At 45.7% G+C, this 25,543-nt stretch overlaps 1 protein-coding gene across 1 annotated transcript in view; it reads left to right on the top strand.

Annotated features, from left to right (window-relative positions):
- Window positions 1-25,543, top strand: part of LOC139265316 (endothelin-converting enzyme-like 1) — a 103,919-nt gene that overhangs the window by 31,689 nt on the left and 46,687 nt on the right. Inside the window, exons 4-7 of the mRNA XM_070882284.1 lie at window positions 11,186-11,296; window positions 12,626-12,718; window positions 12,822-12,946; window positions 25,304-25,526. Coding sequence (XP_070738385.1) covers window positions 11,186-11,296; window positions 12,626-12,718; window positions 12,822-12,946; window positions 25,304-25,526 — 552 coding nt within the window. The remainder of the gene's footprint in view (window positions 1-11,185; window positions 11,297-12,625; window positions 12,719-12,821; window positions 12,947-25,303; window positions 25,527-25,543) is intronic.

Consider the following 25,543-nt stretch of genomic DNA (forward strand, 5'->3'; position numbering starts at 1 on the left):
TTAACAAAAGGATTAGATCAGATTTTAATAAAGAACCTGTATCATGGAGAGAACTGTCTGGGCCAAATGACCTTTTCTTGTTCCTATGTCCTTGTGTTCTAATGAATTTGCTGCCAAGTTAAAAGATCGCTCAAAAAGGATTCCATTTTATATTTCCAGCAATTAATTTAATTAAAATTGGTTTGTTCAGATCCTCCCGCCCCAAGCCACGTATCTACATTGTTATGAAGCTTGTTGCAGCAACCAGTTAAGAAATATCCTCTGGGGTTGTTGTCTTTGCCTGCTTTTGGTGGGTTATCGTTGTTGGTTGGTATTTTCTATGAGTGGTGGTTAGACTATTTGTGGGAAGGGTGCACTGAGTGAGCCTTCAAGAACAGGACTCAGGCTGCTTGGTATTTGCGTTGGAGGAAAGCAATCACAATTTTTCAAGTCCTTCTTCATATTTGTCTTTCGTCATACCAGGCAGAATCCTAGTGAATCTGTGCTGTACCCTTTCTGTTGCCTCATTATCCTTCCTATAGCTTTGAGTCCAAAACTGCACACAGTACTCCACATGTGGTTTTACTAAGGTTTTGTATTGATTCACCATTACTTCTCAACTTTTGTTTATATATCTCATGCAATAAGGAAGTCAAGGATGGGCAAGATACCAGAATTGGAGGAACACAGAGTTCTCAGAGGGTAGTGGCACTGCAGGAAGCTGCAGAGATAGGGAAGGGCAAGGCCAGGGAGGGATTTAAAAACTAGGATGAAAATTTTAAATTTGAGGCATTGGTGGACCGGGATCTAGTGTAGGTCGATGAGCACAGGGTTGATGGGTGAACAGGACTTGGTGTGAGTTAGGATGTGGGCAGCAGAGTTTTGGATGAGCTCAAGTTTATGGAAGGTAGAAGATGGGAGGTCGGCCAGGAGAGCGTTGGAATAGTCGAGTCTGGAGGTAACAAAGGCATGGGATGAGACCCCGATCATGAATCTCTGCCCTTTTTTCCCTGCTTTGTGCCTGGGAACTGAGTGATCCCCAGGAGCAAAACTGGAAAATCAGCCATATTGTCTTTTTGAGTAGTAGAATTTTGTATGTTTGTAAATTTTGCTCCTGTTTATGGCACCACCCCCCCTCCCACCAAGTGAAGCTGACAATTATCTAAATTATGGGCACTTTTGTGCTGTTGTCTCGCATCACGAAGAATTGGATTAGAGTTGTTTTATGTTGGAAGGTGCAACTGATGGCAAACTTCTAATGTCAGCTGCACTTATAGAAAGAAATAACTGACCTTCATTGTTCAGATGACAGTAAACTTTTTGCTGTGTATTGTCAGCTACTGTCTGCTTTCTGGTTAAAAGTAAAAGCACAGAACCTGATTCACTCAGTGGCAAGCATGAGTCTCTGGGCCCGAAATTCACCGTCCCCATAAGGACGGTTACCGCAGAGTTTGGCGGTCGATCGAAAAAATCGATCGGCCGCTGTGATCGGATACTTTTCCCTCCCGAGCCATATTCAGCTCGGGGAGGATTTCAACGGTGTTCACTTTCACCGGAAACGGCGCGGTGAAGCCGCAGTAAAGGAAGGTTTCCAGCGGTGAGCTCTGCAGCGTGCGGGGCGCTGGAAAGGGACTACCACAGAGAACTTCACCGAGGAAAAGGTAGGACTTTTCCCGGCTGTGCCACCACAAGGTTTTTGATGCGGTGCTCGAACACCACACCGCTGGGGCCTTTTGGTAAAATGTTTTATTACTTATTATTGTTTTTATTTCATTTTCCAGCATGCATCCACAGTATTTGTCTTTTGATATAGTTTTATTAATGATTAATGTTTTTTTTTTCATTTTCCAGCATGCGCAGTATTTATCTTTTCATATAATTTTATTAATTGTTTTGCCTCCATTAAACCTGCTGAGTGCTGTTCAGAGGTTTGCACATACCCCTATACTATTGTACAACTTTCAGGTCTGACTCTTTAGTGGAGTCCTGTGGGCTACAGAGACCTGCTTGGCAGGGTTCACCCTGAGGATGGGAGGAGTGTTGGGAGGGCGATACCTGGTACATCTGGTCAGAAGCAGGGCGGCACGCAGGAGAAGGTGTCGCCATCAGCACCGTGCAGACAGGCAGCGAGCAAGGGAGGCAGCAGCCATTCTGCGCCAGACCAGTGTGCCCGTCGCCTTCACCAGCCCGAATCAGGATTGCGGTTGGCTGCTTAGGTACAAGACATAATCCTGTCCACTTGGCTACTCACTCTCTGCGGAACCCAGGACAGCACCAGGACATGCATACAATGATGCTCATTGTGCCACCAGGTGCATCATTGAGCAGTGCATAGGCATCCTTAAGCAGAGATTCCGGTGCCTGGACTGTTCTGGTGGCACCTTGCAGTACTCTCCTCAACGGGTCTCCATAATCGTCATGGCCTACTGCATGCTGCACAACCTGGCCATCATGAGGGGACAGCCGCTGGATGTCGAGCCAGCAGTACCACCTGAGGAGGAGGAGGAGGAGGAGGCACAGCAGGAGGAGGACGAGGATCCCCGTCGCCCCAGAGCTAGGAGACGTCGACCCATCACTACCCTAGAAGGGCTGGGTGCAGACTGGCCAGCATCCTCCTGGGAGGGTGGGTCCTTACACATATGGAGGTGCCTGATACTTCCCAATCAATCTCCCTCCATGCATTATGTACTGCCTGTCTGCCAGGTCTCCCCACGTCAGGAATCAGTATTCTTCTTCTGACCTCCACACCGTCCATCAGTGTCTCCAACTCCATATCATTGAACATGTTGGCTCTCCTTGCATCTCTTACACCAGCCATCCTTTCAAACTTCTTCCAACCTCCTTCCATCCTCAGAGTCTTGCTGCAAACCCTGGCCTTTTAGCAGTTGGCTCATTAGAAACCCTTACCTGCATGCTGAATTTCTCATGGTGATAATGCTCAATTTAAAACAGTCACATCGCTGAAAAATCCACGTTGGAAGGGTTCATTAGTGCTGGAATCCATTTGTTCACTTTTGCAGCTGAATATGGGGTGGCCCAGCCAGGTAAAAATTTCGGCGCTAATGTGTGTTATGCTCCTCCTGTACCATGTGGGAACTCAGGGACACTTCCGGTGTCCCTGACGACTACGTGTGCGGGAAGTGTATCCGCCTCCAGCTCCTGACGGTCCGCGTTGCGGAATTGGAGCTGAGGGTGGATTTACTCTGGAGCATCCACGATGCTGAGAATGACGTGAGTATCACGTGTAGTGAGTTGGTCTTACCGCAGGGAAAGGGTCCACAGCCAGATAGGGAATGGAAGACCAGCAGGAAGAGTAGAGCAAGGAAGGTAGTGCAGGGGTCCCCTGCGGTCATCCCCCTGCAAAACAGATACACCGCTTTGGGTACTGTTGAGGGGAATGACTCATCAGGGGAGGGCAGCAGCAGCCAAGTTCATGGCACCGTGGCTGGCTCTGCTGCACAGGAGGGCAAGAAAAAGAGTGGGAGAGCGATAGTGATAGGGGATTCAATTGTGAGGGGAATAGATAGGCGTTTCTGCGGCCGCAACCGAGACTCCAGGATGGTATGTTGCCTCCCTGGTGCAAGGGTCAAGGATGTCTCGGAGCGGGTGCAGGACATTCTGAAATGGGAGGGAGAACAGCCAGTTGTCGTGGTGCACATTGGTACCAACGACATAGGCAAAAAAAGGGATGAGGTCCTACGAAACGAATTTAAGGAGCTAGGAGCTAAATTAAAAAGTAGGACCTCAAAAGTAGTAATCTCGGGATTGCTACCAGTGCCACGTGATAGTCAGAGTAGGAATCGCAGGATAGCGCAGATGAATACGTGGCTTGAGCAGTGGTGCAGCAGGGAGGGATTCAAATTCCTGGGGCATTGGGACCGGTTCTGGGGGAGGTGGGACCAGTACAAACCGGACGGTCTGCACCTGGGCAGGACTGGAACCAATGTCCTAGGGGGAGTGTTTGCTAGTGCTGTTGGGGAGGATTTAAACTAATATGGCAGGGGGATGGGAACCAATGCAGGGAGACAGAGGGAAACAAAAAGGAGCCAAAAGCAAAAGACAGAAAGGAGATGAGGAAAAGTGTAGGGCAGAGAAACCCAAGGCAAAGAACAAAAAGGGCCACTGTACAGCAAAATTCTAAAAGGACAAAGGGTGTTAATAAAACAAGCCTGAAGGCTTTGTGTCTTAATGCAAGGAGTATCCGCAATAAGGTGGATGAATTAATTGTGCAAATAGATGTTAACAAATATGATGTGATTGGGATTACGGAGACGTGGCTCCAGGATGATCAGGGCTGGGAACTCAACATTCAGGGGTATTCAACATTCAGGAAGGATAGAATAAAAGGAAAAGGAGGTGGGGTAGCATTGCTGGTTAAAGAGGAGATTAATGCAATAGTTAGGAAAGACATTAGCTTGGATGATGTGGAATCTATATGGGTAGAGCTGCAGAACACCAAAGGGCAAAAAACGTTAGTAGGAGTTGTGTACAGACCTCCAAACAGTAATAGGGATGTTGGGGAGGGCATCAAACAGGAAATTAGGGGTGCATGCAATAAAGGTGTAGCAGTTATAATGGGTGACTTTAATATGCACATAGATTGGGCTAGCCAAACTGGAAGCAATACGGTGGAGGAGGATTTCCTGGAGTGCATAAGGGATGGTTTTCTAGACCAATATGTTGAGGAACCAACTAGGGGGGAGGCCATCTTAGACTGGGTGTTGTGTAATGAGAGAGGATTAATTAGCAATCTCATTGTGCGAGGCCCCTTGGGGAAGAGTGACCATAATATGGTGGAATTCTGCATTAGGATGGAGAATGAAACAGTAATTTCAGAGACCATGGTCCAGAACTTAAAGAAGGGTAACTTTGAAGGTATGAGGCGTGAATTGGCTAGGATAGATTGGCGAATGATACTTAGGGGGTTGACTGTGGATGGGCAATGGCAGACATTTAGAGACCGCATGGATGAAGTACAACAATTGTACATTCCTGTCTGGCGTAAAAATAAAAAGGGGAAGGTGGCTCAACCGTGGCTATCTAGGGAAATCAGGGATAGTATTAAAGCCAAGGAAGTGGCATACAAATTGGCCAGAAATAGCAGCGAACCTGGGGACTGGGAGAAATTTAGAACTCAGCAGAGGAGGACAAAGGGTTTGATTAGGACAGGGAAAATGGAGTATGAGAAGAAGCTTGCAGGGAACATTAAGGCGGATTGCAAAAGTTTCTATAGGTATGTAAAGAGAAAAAGGTTGGTGAAGACAAACGTAGGTCCCCTGCAGTCAGAATCAGGGGAAGTCATAACGGGGAGCAAAGAAATGGCGGATCAATTGAACAAGTACTTTGGTTCGGTATTCACTAAGGAGGATACAAACAACCTTCCGGATATAAAAGGGGTCAGAGGGTCTAGTAAGGAAGAGGAACTGAGGGAAATCTTTATTAGTCGGGAAATTGTGTTGGGGAAATTGATGGGATTGAAGGCAGATAAATCCCCAGGGCCTGATGGCCTGCATCCTAGAGTACTTAAGGAGGTGGCCTTGGAAATAGCGGATGCATTGACAGTCATTTTCCAACATTCCATTGACTCTGGATCAGTTCCTATGGAGTGGAGGGTAGCCAATGTAACCCCACTTTTTAAAAAAGGAGGGAGAGAGAAAACAGGGAATTATAGACCGGTCAGCCTGACCTCAGTAGTGGGTAAAATGATGGAATCAATTATTAAGGATGTCATAGCAGTGCATCTGGAAAATGGTGACATGATAGGTCCAAGTCAGCATGGATTTGTGAAAGGGAAATCATGCTTGACAAATCTTCTGGAATTTTTTGAGGATGTTTCCAGTAAAGTGGACAAAGGAGAACCAGTTGATGTGGTATATTTGGACTTTCAGAAGGCTTTCGACAAGGTCCCACACAAGAGATTAATGTGCAAAGTTAAAGCACATGGGATTGGGGGTAGTGTGCTGACGTGGATTGAGAACTGGTTGTCAGACAGGAAGCAAAGAGTAGGAGTAAACGGGTACTTTTCAGAATGGCAGGCAGTGACTAGTGGAGTGCCGCAAGGTTCTGTGCTGGGGCCCCAGCTGTTTACATTGTACATTAATGATTTAGACGAGGGGATTAAATGCAGTATCTCCAAATTTGCGGATGATACTAAGTTGGGTGGCAGTGTGAGCTGCGAGGAGGATGCTATTAGGCTGCAGAGTGACTTGGATAGGTTAGGTGAGTGGGCAAATGCATGGCAGATGAAGTATAATGTGGATAAATGTGAGGTTATCCACTTTGGTGGTAAAAACAGAGAGACAGACTATTATCTGAATGGTGACAGATTAGGAAAAGGGAAGGTGCAACGAGACCTGGGTGTCATGGTACATCAGTCATTGAAGGTTGGCATGCAGGTACAGCAGGCGGTTAAGAAAGCAAATGGCATGTTGGCCTTCATAGCGAGGGGATTTGAATACAGGGGCAGGGAGGTGTTGCTACAGTTGTACAGGGCCTTGGTGAGGCCACACCTGGAGTATTGTGTACAGTTTTGGTCTCCTAACTTGAGGAAGGACATTCTTGCTATTGAGGGAGTGCAGCGAAGGTTCACCAGACTGATTCCCGGGATGGCGGGACTGACCTATCAAGAAAGATTGGATCAATTGGGCTTGTATTCACTGGAGTTCAGAAGAATGAGAGGGGACCTCATAGAAACGTTTAAAATTCTGACGGGTTTAGACAGGTTAGATGCAGAAAGAATGTTCCCAATGTTGGGGAAGTCCATAACCAGGGGTCACAGTCTGAGGATAAGGGGTAAGCCATTTAGGACCGAGATGAGGAGAAACTTCTTCACCCAGAGAGTGGTGAACCTGTGGAATTCTCTACCACAGAAAGTAGTTGAGGCCAATTCACTAAATATATTCAAAAGGGAGTTAGATGAAGTCCTTACTACTCGGGGGATCAAGGGTTATGGCGAGAAAGCAGGAAGGGGGTACTGAAGTTTCATGTTCAGCCATGAACTCATTGAATGGCGGTGCAGGCTAGAAGGGCTGAATGGCCTGCTCCTGCACCTATTTTCTATGTTTCTATGTTTCTATGTTTCTAAAAGTTTGGGGGAGCACCAGCTTTCCAGCGGTACTGAATTTCGGGCCCTCTGACTTCTAACAGGTCTTCTTTAGAAATGGTGGCACCAGATAAAATGGAGGAATGCAGCACACTGTAATTGCAGTTCTCTTGTGTGAATATCATGTCTGAGTCTCCTTAGAAAATATAAAGCTCCTTTAGAATGCCCAGACATATTTCACTTGGGACACTTACAATCATTGGTCAAAGGAGGCTTTCATCCTTTCTGTCAAAAAATAACAGGTTTCAAACTCAGATGCCAGAGTTGACAGTTCATTGTGCTGCTCCACTGCACACAATATGAATCCCTCATTTTTTAAATATGAATAATGGTTCTGGCTATTTCTTTCAGCTGATAGCATGTAATACATTGATACTTTAAGAAATGTGAATTTTGTGCAAAATATTAATGCTACGTTATGTAAATATTGGATGCTTATTTGTAATTTGAAAAATCCCCAAAATGTAAGAAACTTAAATTCTCCAAATTTGCGGATGACACTAAGTTGGGTGGCAGTGTGAGCTGCGAGGAGGATGCTATGAGGCTGCAGAGTGACTTGGATAGGTTAGGTGAGTGGGCAAATGCATGGCAGATGAAGCATAATGTGGATAAATGTGAGGTTATCTACTTTGGTAGTAAAAACAGAGAGACAGACTATTATCTGAATGGTGACAGATTAGGAAAAGGGAAGGTGCAACGAGACCTGGGTGTCATGGCACATCAGTCATTGAAGGTTGGCATGCAGGTACAGCAGGCGGTTAAGAAAGCAAATGGCATGTTGGCCTTCATAGCGAGGGGATTTGAGTACAGGGGCAGGGAGGTGTTACTACAGTTGTACAGGGCCTTGGTGAGGCCATACCTGGAGTATTGTGTACAGTTTTGGTCTCCTAACTTGAGGAAGGACATTCTTGCTATTGAGGGAGTGCATCGAAGGTTCACCAGACTGATTCCCGGGATGGCGGGACTGACCTATCAAGAAAGACTAAATCAACTGGGCTTGTATTCACTAGAGTTCAGAAGAATGAGAGGGGATCTCATAGAAACGTTTAAAATTCTGACGGGTTTAGACAGGTTAGATGCAGGAAGAATGTTCCCAATGTTGGGGAAGTCCAGAACCAGGGGTCACAGTCTAAGGATAAGGGGTAAGCCATTTAGGACCGAGATGAGGAGAAACTTCTTCACCCAGAGAGTGGTGAACCTGTGGAATTATCTACCACAGAAAGTTATTGAGGCCAATTCACTAAATATATTCAAAAAGGAGTTAGCTGTAGTCATAGAAACATAGAAACATAGAAAATAGGTGCAGGAGTAGGCCATTCGGCCCTTCTAGCCTGCACCGCCATTCAATGAGTTCATGGCTGAACATGCAACTTCAGTACCCCATTCCTGCTTTCTCACCATACCCCTTGATTCCCCTAGTAGTAAGGACTTCATCTAACTCCTTTTTGAATATATTTAGTGAATTGGCATCAACAACTTTCTGTGGTAGAGAATTCCACAGGTTCACCACTCTCTGGGTGAAGAAATTCCTCCTCATCTCGGTCCTAAATGGTTTCCCCCTTATCCTTAGACTGTGTCCCCTGGTTCTGGACTTCCCCAACATTGGGAACATTCTTCCTGCATCTAACCTGTCTAAACCCCGTCAGAATTTTAAACGTTTCTATGAGGTCCCCTCTCATTCTTCTGAACTCCAGTGAATACAAGCCCAGTTGATCCAGTCTTTCTTGATAGGTCAGTCCCGCCATCCCGGGAATCAGTCTGGTGAACCTTCGCTGCACTCCCTCAATAGCAAGAATGTCCTTCCTCCGGTTAGGAGACTAAAACTGTACACAATACACCAGGTGTGGCCTCACCAAGGCCCTGTACAATTGTAGCAACACCTCCCTGCCCCTGTACTCAAATCCCCTCGCTATGAAGGCCAACATGCCATTTGCTTTCTTAACCGCCTGCTGTACCTGCATGCCAACCTTCAATGACTGATGTACCATGACACCCAGGTCTCTTTGCACCTCCCCTTTTCCTAATCTGTAACCATTCAGATAATAGTCTGTCTCTCTGTTTTTACCACCAAAGTGGATAACCTCACATTTATCCACATTATACTTCATCTGCCATGCATTTGCCCACTCACCTAACCTATCCAAGTCACTCTGCAGCCTCATAGCATCCTCCTCGCAGCTCACACTGCCACCCAACTTAGTGTCATCCGCAAATTTGGAGATACTACATTTAATCCCCTCGTCTAAATCATTAATGTACAGTGTAAACAGCTGGGGCCCCAGCACAGAACCTTGCGGCACCCCACTAGTCACTGCCTGCCATTCTGAAAAGTCCCCATTTACTCCTACTCTTTGCTTCCTGTCTGACAACCAGTTCTCAATCCATGTCAGCACACTACCCCCAATCCCATGTGCTTTAACTTTGCACATTAATCTCTTGTGTGGGACCTTGTCGAAAGCCTTCTGAAAGTCCAAATATACCACATCAACTGGTTCTCCCTTGTCCACTCTACTGGAAACATCCTCAAAAAATTCCAGAAGATTTGTCAAGCATGATTTCCCTTTCACAAATCCATGCTGACTTGGATCTATCATATTACCTCTTTCCAAATGCACTGCTGTGACATCCTTAATAATTGATTCCATCATTTTACCCACTACCGATGTCAGGCTGACCGGTCTATAATTCCCTGTTTTCTCTCTCCCTCCTTTTTTAAAAAGTGGGGTTACATTGGCTACCCTCCACTCCATAGGAATTGATCCAGAGTCAATGGAATGTTGGAAAATGACTGTCAATGCATCCACTATTTCCAAGGCCACCTCCTTAAGTACTCTGGGATGCAGTCCATCAGGCCCTGGGGATTTATCGGCCTTCAATCCCACCAATTTCCCCAACACAATTTCCCGACTAATAAGGATTTCCCTCAGTTCCTCCTCCTTACTAGACCCTCCGACCCCTTTTATATCCGGAAGATTGTTTGTGTCCTCCTCAGTGAATACCGAACCAAAGTACTTGTTCAATTGGTCCGCCATTTCTTTGTTCCCCGTTATGACTTCCCCTGATTCTGACTGCAGGGGACCTACGTTTGTCTTTACTAACCTTTTTCTATTTACATATCTATAGAAACTTTTGCAATCCGTCTTAATGTTCCCTGCAAGCTTCTTCTCGTACTCCATTTTCCCTGCCCTAATCAAACCCTTTGTCCTCCTCTGCTGAGTTCTAAATTTCTCCCAGTCCCCGGGTTCACTGCTATTTCTGACCAATTTGTATGCCACTTCCTTGGCTTTAATGCTATCCCTGATTTCCCTTGATAGCCACGGTTGAGCCATCTTCCCTTTTTTATTTTTACACCAGACAGGAATGTACAATTGTTGTAGTTCATCCATGCGGTCTCTAAATGTCTGCCATTGCCCATTCACAGTCAACCCCTTCAGTATCATTCGCCAATCTATCCTAGCCAATTCATGCCTCATACCTTCAAAGTTACCCTTCTTTAAGTTCTGGACCATGGTCTCTGAATTAACTGTTTCATTCTCCATCCTAATGCAGAATTCCACCATATTATGGTCACTCTTCCCCAAGGGGCCTCGCACAATGAGATTGCTAATTAATCCTCTCTCATTACTACTCCTTACTACTAGGGAGATCAAGGGGTATGGCGAGAAAGCAGGAATGGGGTACTGAAGTTGCATGTTCAGCCATGAACTCATTGAATGGCGGTGCAGGCTCGAAGGGCCGAATGGCCTACTCCTGCACCTATTTTCTATGTTTCTATGTTTCTAAATACAGTGCCACAATTTGGGTAAGTTGTTGCTGTCAATACTTTTTTGTTCTCCCGTTATCTATTTCCAGTGTGGCAGTAAACCAATGTTTATATTTTTATTAACTTGTGGAAAAGTATACAAAACAGGTCAGAGAACCCTATAAGAAAAGAAATCTGCATAAATCTTGAAAACCTATTCTAAGAACGAGTAATTCCGTAGCTCATTCTGACATGGAGGAGTCATGAAGCTCATAAGATCAACAAAATATTCTCAGTTTAAAAAAAACTACTCTCATTTATTGACATCTTATCCTTTAATGGCACATATTTTTATTGAACAGATTTTAATAGCATATAAAGACCTGATGGAAAAATTAGTAAGTCTCCTCGGAGGAGATAATGCCAAAAAGAAGACGGAAGAGATACTACTGTTAGAGATCCAATTGGCAAATGTAAGTAAAACAACAAACTGGCTGTGAACTACTGTAAGGCTTTGACATAAATCTATTTTAAATTTATTATCCTGTTTCACTCCTAATCACAGTCATAATTGTCATTCATAAGAAAAGACTCATGGGATACTATAAAATTAGGCTATAAATAATGTACATCGTCGAAATCCTAGGACATTACTGAATAGTGTTAGACTTTAAGTTATGGAACTCTAGCAGAGATCAATATTCACTTCCGAGTCCTTTACATTACCACAGTGTGATTGAGCGCCAATAGCTACTTTGGACCAAAATGAAATTGTCATAAACACAGAGCACCATACAGGTTTTTTGAAAGATCAGTAAAATATGGTTAAGCTATACCGGGGCCAATGAAAGGGAAGTGTACAGTAGAGTAAGTGGCCATAGGTCCACAAATGTGGTCATGGAATGATGAACCAATCAACATATATAACAGCAAAGCCAGTATTAAGATTACAGTACAGCATTTTTATAATCATATTTGCCAATTTGGAATGTATTACCAGAAAGGGTGATGGAAGCAGATTCAATAGTAACTTTGAAAAGAAAATTGGATATATACTTGAAAAGTAACAATTTGCAGGGCTATCGGTAAAGAGCGGGGGAGTGGGACTAATTGGATAGCTCTTTCAAAGAGCCAGCACAGACACGATGGGCTGAGTAGCCCCCTGTAAGATTCTAATTTCAAATCTATTTCATAAATTTGAAATCAGCTCACCAGAGATCTCTGTGTATTCAGGGTGATTTAGAGAAAGACCCTATCAACAAGCAACTTGTTTGAAGAAAATTAACATAAATTAGCAGAAGGTTGATCCAATAAATAATGGGAAGGATTCAGATAAAAACACCAGAAAATGTGTTTGGGTCTAGTTGTACAGTGCACCAAGAGGTTATCAACACACTGTGGCAGTGTTACATCCATAAATTCCCCAAGAAATGAGAGGGGAATTGTAAGCATTAAAACGTCCACAATTCGCAGAAGTCACAAGTGAGAACACTGCCCACATATCTTGTACTTTTGCTTTGATATTGTTTTCTACACAAGGCCTAATGGAAGGGACCACATAATTGGCTGATTGAACTTGGATTCCAAAAACCTATTCCGATTGAGTAGCCAAACAGTCTGACACTTTGGTTCCTGCTTTGTCAATACCCAGCAGAGACCAATGGTGCAACCAACCAACAATGATTTGTTTTCTTTATTGTTGAAATGTGAATAACCGATCACTTTAAGGAAAATATCTGTTGCAACAGCACATTTTGTGGAAATATCTCATATGATTTATTTTCCTAAAAAAATGGCTTTAGATAACAATTTCTGAGTCGGATACACTAAGAAGAGACATCAATACCATGTACAACAAAATCACGTTGAGAGAGTTACAGCGCATTGCACCAGCTGTGAGTAGCTTTAGTTACTTATTGAAAAAGTTATTGTAGAGTTAATCTTCTCACCTACAAATCAAATTGTAGATTTAAGTGCCATTTTTGTTTTATTTCACAGGTTCATTGGAAGCGTTTACTGGACAGGATATTTCATGATAACCTTTCAGAGGATGAAGAAATTGTAGTGCTTGCCACTGATTATATGCAGAAAGTTTCGGAACTCATATCAAAGACTTCTCCAAGGTAAAATGTACCATGAGTATGAAATGTTTCTAAATTGCTGCAGACTATTTCATGCAACCAATTTCCAATGATTTCCTCATCTATACTTGGTCTATAATTACGGGACTGTAGTTCATGTAAATGGTGTGTGTAACAGGCTTAATATATAGAACAAGATACTTGGTCGGAAATGGAATAAGTACAGGGTTTCATTGAGTCTTTTCTTTATATAGTGACAAAATTAAATGTTGAATAAATTGTGTAAACATTATGGAATTTGGGCTAATTGTTTAATATTGCACATATAAAATAAGTAGGCCACAAGCCCTCTCTATATTTTGTATATAGAACTTGAACCTCCCTTATCCAGGACTCCCTTATCTGGCACCACCCCTCGTCTGGAACTATTCCCAGCCACCAGGTGGCGCATGCGCAGAACTCCGACATGAACAAATTGAAGTCCTTCCTCGCTGCCGACTCCCACAATCGCTGGCCTGATCCTGCGATCCATCCCCCACCCCGCCCCCCACAACCATGATCTCTGCCACACTCCCAGCCCCAAGCCAGCCAGCCCTGATATCACCTTGCTCAGTACCTGTACCATCCAATTTAACTTGACCTCCCCTCGTCCGGAAAAATCCCTTATCCAGAACAGGCCAGGTCCCGAGGGTGCCGGATAAGGGAGGTTCAACCTGTATTATGTTTAGACTCAACTCGCAGGCAGAGTGCAGGAAAGTGCTTTTACACCACAAGAGTGCAGCCGACTGCAGATGGTCTTCCTCCTTCCACTGCACTCCAGAGCAAGCCAGATTTAAGGAATTAATGGCACCATAGATTCCTATGTTGAAATAAGGCTACAGATTTTAGCTATGTTAACTTGGGGAGCTGGTCCTTTGTGTTAGCTCTCTTGGTGGTCTTATTCAAAACAGATTCCAATGCATTTAAAGAGCTGGCTCGTGAAACCGAGTACAAAATCTGGACAGCAGCACATGGAGGTTGTTCTCAAAACAGACTGGAGAATAACTGGAGAAAAATCATGGGTTATAATTTTAGATATCCCCTTGTCTCTCCAAGCATGAGCTATGGACCTCACTCATCCTGCGATCACAGTCGATTACATGTTCCAAAACTATGATTTAGCATGCTGTTCTGGTTGATTTTCTGGGAGTTGCATCACCTCATTATGTTGGGCTGTTTGCATTAAATCTACTAAGACTAAGAAGAAGCCATAAAACTCTTAATACCTGTTCGGATAAACATATGCATATAAAGTAAACATTCTACCAGCAGTTATATACCCATTTCAAATAAATGGCTATTATCTTTGCTCAGATAAGTCATTAAAGAAACAATTAAATTAAATTCAAAACAATAAACAGTGTGTAAAAATTCTCCTAAAGTTCAAAATCTAAAAGGCAAATCTATTTCTGTGCTTCAGTTTCATTCCTTCAAATTTGCCATCTTTAGAATCACAGAAGGAAGCCATTCAGTCCATCATTCCTATGCCTTTGTTCTTTTGGTGATGATTTTAAATGTATGTCCTCTAGAATGGTGCATGGAGAGTTATCAGATAGCATGGATAGGTCTCTGACCTATGTTGCTGTTCTCCACTGGCTAGATGAAGCTGACCTACAGTGAGCTATCTATGATAGAGAAAAAAGACAAAGCTGCTTTTATGTTGAGTAAAGGACCATGTTAGTGCAGCTGGTTCTCAATGGCAACTCTCTTGCCAATGGCTGCAGCAACCCTTAAGTAAACTAAGGCCAGTGAGTTGGAAGACACATTTTTTGACTAAGTGGGTGATCTTCGTGAATCAAGCAAGTTTACTTCTGGATAGCTGCTGGCCATGTGAGACCTGCACATTGGGAGCTGGTGGTACTAACACAGCCTTCAACTCAATTTAAAAGCAGTTAAAGAAGGAAGCACTGGGCAATATCAAATTAAAAATAAATTCAGTTAAAGTAACTCGGATGCTAATGTTATCTTCAGACTGTCTACTCAGATCGAATGTGGAATGGTATCAAGTCTAAGTCAACTAACTGGAAAATACCTCATATTCAGATAGGAATGGGCAGACTCGGAGAAACAAATTACTACATTACAGAGCCCAAAGGATTGATTGATTTATGCAAATGCTCCATGACATATATTTCTCAGATTAGGATAGCATGCTTTCTGATGGTAGCAGCAATTGGGATTTGCTAGTGTAACAGAATTAAAAAAGATTCTGACCAATTTTTTTCTCAACATGTTATTTCTCACTCCAGCTTTCCTAAAGCTGCTGACTTCTCACTAGGGGTAGTCGCCCCCAGTCATTATTCATGTATGAACCTTGACCATGATTTTTGGAAGACTTTAGATTTGAAGTATTAATGGTGGAAGTGTGTGAACAGCTGAAGCCAAGCAATCCAAAACTACAGTGAGAGGAATGTAAAGGCTGGTCAGAAAGAAACTTAGGCCCGATTTTAACTGGGGGCCAGTTTTCGGTAGGTGAGTTTTGATATCCAAGGTATTTTAACTCATCTAAATGCCACCTGCCGACTTCCCACCCATTCCAGGCAGGAAGTGCTGGAAATTTGCTCAGTGAAAGAGGCAACCTGTCCAGCAGGGAAGTCCATCCCTCTCAATGTCCACTGCAAGGAAATTGCAATGTACCTTCATCGCAACTGAAGACTAAAAGGCATCTTAGTGAGTTTGGAAACAGAGATAAAGATGGGGTGGGGGGGGGGGGGTTGGAGTGCAATTAACAGATATATGGCAATCACAGAGAGGGATTGAATGACCTGCAAAATGCTTAATAGAAAACTGTTCAACGGAATAAATGATTATCAGAGAGATGATGTAGAAGCATGAAAAGGACTAAAAAAATGCAAATAATAAGAGAAAAGGCATAGAAGAGAGAATCAATAAGGCAACGAAATGGAGAAAAAGGAGCTCCAAAAATAGCAGATCTGAAATTTAAACAGCAAATGCTGTGACTCTGCCAGTCCCAAGAAAAGAAAAGACAAGTCATCACAACAGGCTCACGTCCTTCACATGCGCTGAGTTCTGATAAAGGGTCTCCCCATCACAAATGCAAGCTGACCTTCCCACTTCACATAGGAATTGATAGACTCATCCAACCACAAACAGCCTCTGGTATAAAGCTGGGTAATCTAGCTAAGTTATGAAGTTACTAAAGTCAGTGTTCAGATCAGAGCGTTGTAGAATGCTCTGGAGAAAGATAAAATGCCGTTCCTGAAACTTGCATTGAGCCTGGCCAAAATAGTGCAGGAGACTAAAGGCCGAGACATCAGAGTGGGGATGGAAGAGGGAGTGAAAGTGGCAAGCCACAGGAAGGTCAAGACTTGTTTGCAGACTGAACAGAGGTGTTCAGCAAACATGTCACCTAGCTTGGTCTGTCCAATGCATAGGGCACCACACCAGACGTAAAGAATACGGTACATTAGATCAGATGAAGTGCAAGTAAATTGCTGTGTTAAATAGAAGAAATGTTTGTGCTTCTGGACAGTGATGTGGGAGTAGGTAACTGGACAGATGTTCACCTCCTGCCGATGCAGGGGAAGAACAACAAGAAGGAGAGGTTGTGGATAAATGAACAGGTGCATCATTGAAGGAATAGTCCCTCTAGGAAGCAGGTAGAGGAAGAGGCAATGGCTCCAATATAAGGGGAGATGGGGAGGGAACGGAGAGGCATGGGGGATCGTAGTGGCCAAGAAACTTGGAAATATAGAGAACACGGTGGTCCTGCCAAATTTAACAAAACATCATTTGAATTTTTTTTTCTGATTCCCAGCCGGCAGCTGGCCAGATTGAGAGGCTGTTGGGTGGGAAGGCCAAAGCCGGAGAGTGGAGGGAAGGAGTTATCGGGGGGAGTGGTTGAAGAAATCGCAGCGGGATTGGGGAAATCACGGTGAGGTTAGGGGGATCATGAGGGAATGTTGGGGAGATCACGGCGGCGGGGGGGGGTTTGTCGGGGAGATCGTGGAGGGTTTGAAGAGATCGCGGAGGTCAGCTGGAGGATCGCGGGGTGTCGGGGAGATCACGGGGGATCTCGGGAAGGTTGCAGGGTGGAAGTATAGAGGTGATCGCGGGGTGTTTGAAGAGAACGCGGGGGTCAGCAGGAGGATCCCGGGGTGTCAGGGAGATCATGGGGGGGGAGTGTCGGGGAGATCGCGGGGTGGGGGGTGTCGGGGAGATCGCGGAGGGGTTGCCGGGGAGATCGTGGGGTGGGTGTCGGGGAGATCGCGGGGTGGGGATGTCGGGGAGATCGCGGGGGGGTTGTCGGGGAGATCGCGGGGTGGGTGTCGGGGAGATCGCGGGGTGGGTGTCGGGGAGATCGCGGGGTGAGGGGGTGTCGGGGAGATCGCAGGGGGGGTGTCGGGGAGATCGCAGGGGGGGTGTCGGGGAGATCTCGGGGGGGGTGTCGGGGAGATCGCGGGGGGGTGTCGGGGAGATCGCGGGAGGTGTGTCGGGGAGATCGCGGGGGGGGTGTCGGGGAGATCGCGGGGGGGTTGCCGGGGAGATCGCGGGGGGGTGTCGGGGAGATCGCGGGGGGGTGTCGGGGAGATCGCGGGGGGGTGTCGGGGAGATCGCGGGGTGGGGGTTGTCGGGGAGATCGCGGGGGGGTTGCCGGGGAGATCGTGGGGTGGGGGGTGTCGGGGAGATCGCGGGGTGGGTGTCGGGGAGATCGCGGGGTGGGTGTCGGGGAGATCGCGGGGTGAGGGGGTGTCGGGGAGATCACGGGGGGTGTCGGGGAGATCGCAGGGGGGGTGTCGGGGAGATCGCGGGGGGGGGTGTCGGGGAGATCGCGGGGGGGTTGCCGGGGAGATCGTGGGGTGGGGGGTGTCGGGGAGATCGCGGGGTGGGTGTCGGGGAGATCGCGGGGTGGGTGTCGGGGAGATCGCGGGGTGAGGGGGTGTCGGGGAGATCACGGGGGGTGTCGGGGAGATCGCAGGGGGGGTGTCGGGGAGATCGCGGGGGGGGGTGTCGGGGAGATCGCGGGGGGGTGTCGGGGAGATCGCGGGAGGTGTGTCGGGGAGATCGGGGGGGGGGTGTCGAGGAGATCGCGGGGGAGTGTCGGGGAGATCGCGGGGGGCGGGGGTGTCGGGGAGATCGCGGGGGGGTTGCCGGGGAGATCGCGGGAGGTGTGTCGGGGAGATCGCGGGGGGGGTGTCGAGGAGATCGCGGGGGGGTGTCGGGGAGATCGCGGGGGGCGGGGGTGTCGGGGAGATCACGGTGGGGGGGGTTGTCGAAGGTGTCGGGGAGATCGCGGGGGGGGTGTCGGGGAGATCGCGGGAGGTGTGTCGGGGAGATCGCGGGGGGGGTGTCAAGCAGATCGCGGGGGGGTGTCGGGGAGATCGCGGGGGGCGGGGGTGTCGGGGAGATCACGGTGGGGGGGGTTGTCGAAGGTGTCGGGGAGATCGCGGGGGGGAGGGGGTGTCGGGGAGATCGCGGAGGGAGGGGGTGTCGGGGAGATCGCGGGGGGAGGGGGTGTCGGGGAGATCGCGGAGGGGTGTCGGAGATTGCGGGGGGGGTGTCGGGGAGATCACAGGGGGGTGGGTGTCGGGGAGATCGCGGGAAGTAGTGTCGGGGAGATCGCGGGGGCGGGGTATCTGGGAGATTGTGGGGGGGCTGGTGTCGGGGAGATCGCTGGTTGGCGAGATTCTGGGGGTTGAAGAGATCGCGGGGGTCAGCGGGATGATTGCTATTTGGGGAGATTGCGAGGAGGGATTGGGGCAATCGTGGGGAAGGATTGGGGAGATTGCAGATCACGTGGGGGTTTCGGATTGCAGGGAACAAAACAGGTTTGCTTGAGGGGCTGGCTGAATCCAGCTGTTCGCGCCTCCCTTCAGTTGCCGAGTTTCCTGAACCGTGGAAAACCCGGCCCACAGTCCTTAAATCGAAAAGCTAGATAAAGTTTGAGGCACACAGCCTGATTATCATATTTAAATAAGTGACTGGCCTCTCGAGAACATGTTAATTGTCCACCCCACAACCTGCCACCGTTAAAACCAGAAGTGGGTTCGAGGTGGGTTGAGGTCGGGTTTTAGATTTTTGAAATTTTAACCTACCCTCCCAACCCACTCCCCTGCCTGCCGTGGGGGCTTAAAATGTTCCCACAATGTGGTTGGTGGTAAGATTTTCATGTCAATATAATGTAGACCTGTAACTCATACTGGTCATCTCAGTATAATTTTATATAACTGAATATCCCTAAGGACCTTTTACATAAGAACATATGAACATAAGAATTAGGAACAGGAGTAGGCCATCTAGCCCCTCGAGCCTGCTCCGCCATTCAACAAGATCATGGCTGATCTGGCCGTGGACTCAGCTCCACTTACCCGCCCGCTCCCCGTAACCCTTAATTCCCTTATTGGTTAAAAATCTATCTATATGTGATTTGAATACATTCAATGAGCTAGCCTCAACTGCTTCCTTGGGCAGAGAATTCCACAGATTCACAACCCTCTGGGAGAAGAAATTCCTTCTCAACTCGGTTTTAAATTGGCTCCCCCGTATTTTGAAGCTGTGTCCCCTAGTTCTAGTCTCCCCGACCAGTGGAAACAACCTCTCTGCCTCTATCTTGTCTATCCCTTTCATTATTTTAAATGTTTCTATAAGATCACCCCTCATCTTTCTGAACTCCAACGAGTAAAGACCCAGTCTACTCAATCTATCATTATAAGGTAACCCTCTCATCTCCGGAATCAGCCTAGTGAATCGTCTCTGTACCCCCTCCAAAGCTAGTATATCCTTCCTTAAGTAAGGTGACCAAAACTGCATGCAGTACTTCAGGTGCGGCCTCACCAATACCCTATACAGTTGCAGCAGGACCTCCCTGCTTTTGTACTCCATCCCTCTCGCAATGAAGGCCAACATTTAATTTGCCTTCCTGATTACCTGCTGCACCTGCAAACTAACTTTTTGGGATTCATGTACAAGGACCCCCAGGTCCCTCTGCACCGCAGCATCTTGTAATTTCTCCCCATTCAAATAATATTCCCTTTTACTGTTTTTTTTTCCAAGGTGGATGACCTTACATTTTCCGACATTGTATTCCATCTGCCAAACCTTAGCCCATTCACTTAACCTATCTAAATCTCTTTGCAGCCTCTCTGTGTCTTCTACACAACCCGCTTTCCCACTAATCTTTGTGTCATCTGCAAGTTTTGTTACACTACACTCTGTCCCCTCTTCCAGGTCATCTATGTATATTGTAAACAGTTGTGGTCCCAGCACCGATCCCTGTGGCACACCACTAACCACCGATTTCCAACCCGAAAAGGACCCATTTATCCCGACTCTCTGCTTTCTGTTAGCCAGCCAATTCTCGATCCATGTTAATACATTTCCTCTGACTCCGCGTACCTTTATCTTCTGCAGTAACCTTTTGTGTGGCACCTTATCGAATGCCTTTTGGAAATCTAAATACACCACATCCATCGGTACACCTCTATCCACCATGCTCGTTATATCCTCAAAGAATTCCAGTAAATTAGTTAAACATGATTTCCCCTTCATGAATCCATGTTGCATCTGCTTGATTGCACCATTCCTATCTAGATGTCCCGCTATTTCTTCCTTAATGATAGCTTCAAGCATTTTCCCCACTACAGATGTTAAACTAACCGGCCTATAGTTACCTGTCTTTTGTCTGCCCCCTTTTTTAAACAGAGGCGTTACATTAGCTGCTTTCCAATCCGATGGTACCTCCCCAGAGTCCAGAGAATTTTGGTAGATTATAACGAATGCATCTGCTATAACTTCCGCCATCTCTTTTAATACCCCGGGTTGCATTTCATCAGGACCAGCGGACTTGTCTACCTTGAATCCCATTAGCCTGTTCAGCACTACCTCCCGAGTGATAGTGATTATCTCAAGGTCCTCCCTTGCCACATTCCCGTGACCAGCAATTTTTGGCATGGTTTTTGTGTCTTCCACTGTGAAGACCGAAGCAAAATAATTGTTTAAGGTCTCAGCCATTTCCACATTTCCCATTATTAAATCCCCCTTCTCATCTTCTAAGGGACCAACATTTACTTTTGTCACTCTTTTCCATTTTATATATCGGTAAAAGCTTTTACTATCCTTTTATGTTTTGCGCAAGTTTACTTTCGTAATCTATCTTTCCTTTCTTTATTGCTTTCTTAGTCTTTCTTTGCTGTCGTTTATAATTTTCCCAATCTTCTCGTTTCCCACTAACCTTGGCCACCTTATACGCATTGATTTTTAATTCGATACTCTCGTTTATTTCCTTGGTTATCCATGACTGGTTATCCCTTCTCTTACCGCCCTTCTTTTTCACTGGAATATATTTTTGTTGAGCACTATGAAAGAGCTCCTTAAAAGTCCTCCACTGTTCCTCAATTGTGCCACCGTTTAGTCTGTGTTTCCAGTCTACTTTAGCCAACTCTGCCCTCATCCCACTGTAGTCCCCTTTGTTTAAACATAGTATGCTCATTTGAGACACTACTTCCTCACCCTCAATCTGTATTACAAACTCAACCATACTGTGATCACTCATTCCGAGAAGCTCTTTTACTAGGAGATCGTTTATTATTCCTGTCTCATTATACAGGACCAGATCTAAGATAGTTTGCTCCGTTGTAGGTTCTGTAACATACTGTTCTAAGAAACAATCCCGTATGCATTCTATGAATTCCTCCTCAAGGCTACCCCATGCGATTTGATTTGACCAATTGATATGTAGGTTAAAATCCCCCATGATTACTGCCGTTCCTTTTTCACATGCCTCCATTATTCCCTTGATTATTGCCCGCCCCACCGTGAAGTTATTATTTGGGGACCTATAAACTACTCCCACCAGTGACTTTTTCCCCTTACTATCTCTAATCTCCACCCACAATGATTCAACATTTTGTTCATTAGAGTCAATATCGTCTCTCACAACTGCCCTGATATCATCCTTTATTAACAGAGCTACCCCACCTCCTTTCCCTTCTTGTCTATCTTTCCGAATTGTCAGATACCCCTGTATGTTTAATTCCCAGTCTTGGCCACCCTGCAACCACGTTTCTGTAATGGCCACCAAATCATACCCATTTGTAATGATTTGTGCCGTCAACTCATTTATTTTATTTCGAATGCTGCGTGCGTTTAGGTAGAGTGTTTTAATACTAGTTTTTAAACCATGATTTTTAGTTTTGACCCCTCCTGCAGCCCCTTTATATTCATACATATTGTCCCTTCCTATCACCTTGTGGTTTACACTTACTCCAGTGCTACTCTGCTCTGTTGCCTCCTGCCTTTTGCATTCTTTCTTGGGGTCATGTTCATCTGAGCTCTCACCCGTTCTAGCTAGCTGAGAACCCTCTCCCGGGTTCCGAATACTCCTTGCATTGAGGCACCGAGCTTTCATGCTTGCCTTTTTATTGCACTTTGACCATTTAGAATTTTGCTGTACAGTGGCCCTTTTTGTTTTTTGCCTTGGGTTTCTCTGCCCTCCACTTTTACTCATCTCCTTTCTGTCTTTTGCTTTTGTCTCCATTTTATTTCCCTCTGTCTCCCTGCATTGGTTCCCATCCCCCTGCCATATTAGTTTAACTCCTCCCCAACAGCACTAGCAAACACTCCCCCTGGGACATTGGTTCCGGTCCGGCCCAGGTGCAGACCTTCCGGTTTGTACTGGTCCCACCTCTCCCAGAACCGGTTCCAATGCCCCAGGAATTTGAATCCCTCCCTGCTGCACCACTGCTCAAGCCACGTATTCATCTGAGCTATCCTGCGATTCCTACTCTGACTAGCTCGTGGCACTGGTAGCAATCCTGAGATTACTACTTTTGAGGTCCTACGTTTTAATTTAGCTCCTAGCTCCTTAAATTCATTTCGTAGGACCTTATCCCTTTTTTTACCTATATCGTTGGTACCAATGTGCACCACGACAACTGGCTGTTCACCCTCCCTTTTCAGAATATCCTGCACTGACATCCTTGACCCTTGCACCAGGGAGGCAACATACCATCCTGGAGTCTAGGTTGCGGCCGCAGAAACGCCTATCTATTCCCCTTACAATTGAATCCCCTATTACTATCGCTCTCCCACTCTTTTTCCTGCCCTCCTGAGGATCAATTTCATCAGTTCTTTGACCACTATTTCAGGTTGTCCCTGCCCAAAGCTGTATGTTCTTTTGGCATGATGCCCAATAGAGTCAGTGCTCAAAACTGCACTTGCCTGCTTTCAGAATCAGAAGCATAAGAAATGAAGAAGAGCGTGAACAAGGGAACAAAATACATTAAAAAAAATGGTGAACATGAGAGGGCCTTAGACACTGCTGTAAATTTAATACAGTCGACTCATAAAAATGATAATGTTTATTTACAAAGGCCTGGTATTTTGCCAGGCATACAGTGTTTATTATGCAAGTCTACAATGAAGCGTTATATTTGTTTTCACTCTCCATGACAGGCCATCAATGATAATTCCAAGTGTTTACACTCTAACAGAATCTCTGAATACTCAAGTGGCTTTAAACCTATTACAAATTCAGTGTGAATTGATTCTATCATTGCGCCCTTAATGCAGACGTTACCTTACATTTTGACCCATTTTAACCCTTTTATTGCCAGTCGAGTATTGCTTCTAAAGGTGGAGATAGTTTATTTTAATGGTTAAGTTCAATCTTCAATAATGTGGTAGACTAATTGCTGAATCTGTTATTTGGACAAAAAGGCAAACCAGAAGAACATATTCAGACGTGAATATGAATTGATTTAAAAATAAATTATTTTGTGCACTTGCTCATCCTCTGAGAGCGAAAAAGAAAGCATCAAAATAAAAGCTCTGATTGAAAGAGTCAGGGAATGTAATTACTAGTTTTCTTGTTTATTTCTTGTTTTCTTGTTTTCTTGTTTATTTCACACCGACTTTCTCTTCTAATTTCCTCGGCTGGAGGCATAGACACTTTGCTGGGAGTTTGTTCTATGGTGCCAGGTACTCTCCCACACGTTAACCAAAGGGCCATTGGTGAACCTTGACATTGAGTAAGTGGCAGGCTATTCTACTGCCACCGATTGTACAGGAGTGGAAACCCCAAGCCAATTTATCTCCCTCTAACCCAAAGGCACTGAGGCTAATTGCAGCACCCTGATTGACATCAACTAACTCAGCTAGACCTGAGATCAGACTCTGGTCTTCCTCATCTGTATGTCTCAGCGATTTGCTGGATAAACTCACAGCCATTGTGGAGCTCTGCTGAGCTGTCAGGGGAGCTGTAGTTATTGTTAACACCAAACTTAACTCTATGGGGCCGAAATTGGTCAAACACATGGTCCGCCCGTTTTTCGGCGGTCCCCGGGCGGTACATCATTTTTTTACCTGGGGCTGAGTGGGCGGGAATTTCATCGCATTTTTCTCGGCAGTAAGCCGAGCAGAGTGCAGCGGGCAGTGTGCGGCGGAGGAGGCTTTTCAACTCGTGAATCTTCGGCTCCCGAGTTGTGCACATGCGCGCGCGGCTGGCCAGCTCTGCCTCCCGAGAAGCACCGACGAGAGGCCAGAGACTGCCAGCCTGAGAGTGCTGTGGGGGGCGGGGGGGGGGCGGGGGAAGATCGCTGTGGGGCAGCCTGAGATTGCTGTGGGGGAGGGGCGGGGGGCATGAAGGGGGGAGGTCACTGGGGGGTGGGGGGATGAGAGAATGAGACTGAGGTTTGGGAGGGACCCGGGGGTGAGAGAGAAGTAACATTTTTATTATTCTTCAATATAAAGGACTAAGTAAGGCTTTATTAGATCATTTATATTATTACCAAACAGAAAATACTACAATCCATTTAAAAATACATCAAACCGTGGAGAACTATAATAATCAAACAAATCTGTCAGCCCTGTGTACATACCGCCCACTTAAGATCCACTTAAAAGCACCTTCTCCAGGACGGTATGCATTTCTGGCGGTATGTTGGTGGTATGTCATGAATTTTGCAATTTTGGGCGGTATATCAGCGGTCTGCATGGGCGGGCGGTGTGCATAGCGCCCAGCGGTACGTTACTGATGAATTTTCCGCCAGACGGCATGTTGGTGGTATGTAGGTGTTTTTCCACTAAAATTGCATTTTTGGGCAGTAAGCAGCTGGTAAGTGGGCAGTAGTGAGTGGTATGTCGATGAATTTCAGGCCCTATGTATTGGGGAAAAAAATCTCTAATTATCTGTTTCCCACTGAAGAGAGTGGAGATGGCAATAAATATCCAGATTTCTCCCTGTGCATCATTCTGATTAGATAATTGTGGTAATCATATGAAAATATTAATAAACAGAAGTAAATATTCATAATTTATTTATAGTGTAATTATGAATAGTCTATAGAATGCATTCATTGATGTATAGCATTGATACACCTGGTTATACTTTTGCTTTTTCAGAGTACTTCATAATTACATGATTTGGCGCATAGTAGTTGCTCTGAGTGAACATCTTTCCACACCATTCAGAGATGCAATTCATGAGTTCTCTAAAGAATTAGATGGCACAGAGAAACAGATTGATCTGGGTAAAATGTGCTTAAACCAAGCCAATAAACAGTTCGGGATGGCTTTGGGAGCTCTTTTTGTTAAAGAATACTTTTCATCTTCCAGCAAAATAAAAGTAAGTTTTTTCCATTA

Source organism: Pristiophorus japonicus, chromosome 6 (assembly GCF_044704955.1).
Source record: "Pristiophorus japonicus isolate sPriJap1 chromosome 6, sPriJap1.hap1, whole genome shotgun sequence".
Classification (NCBI taxonomy): Eukaryota; Metazoa; Chordata; class Chondrichthyes; family Pristiophoridae; genus Pristiophorus; species Pristiophorus japonicus.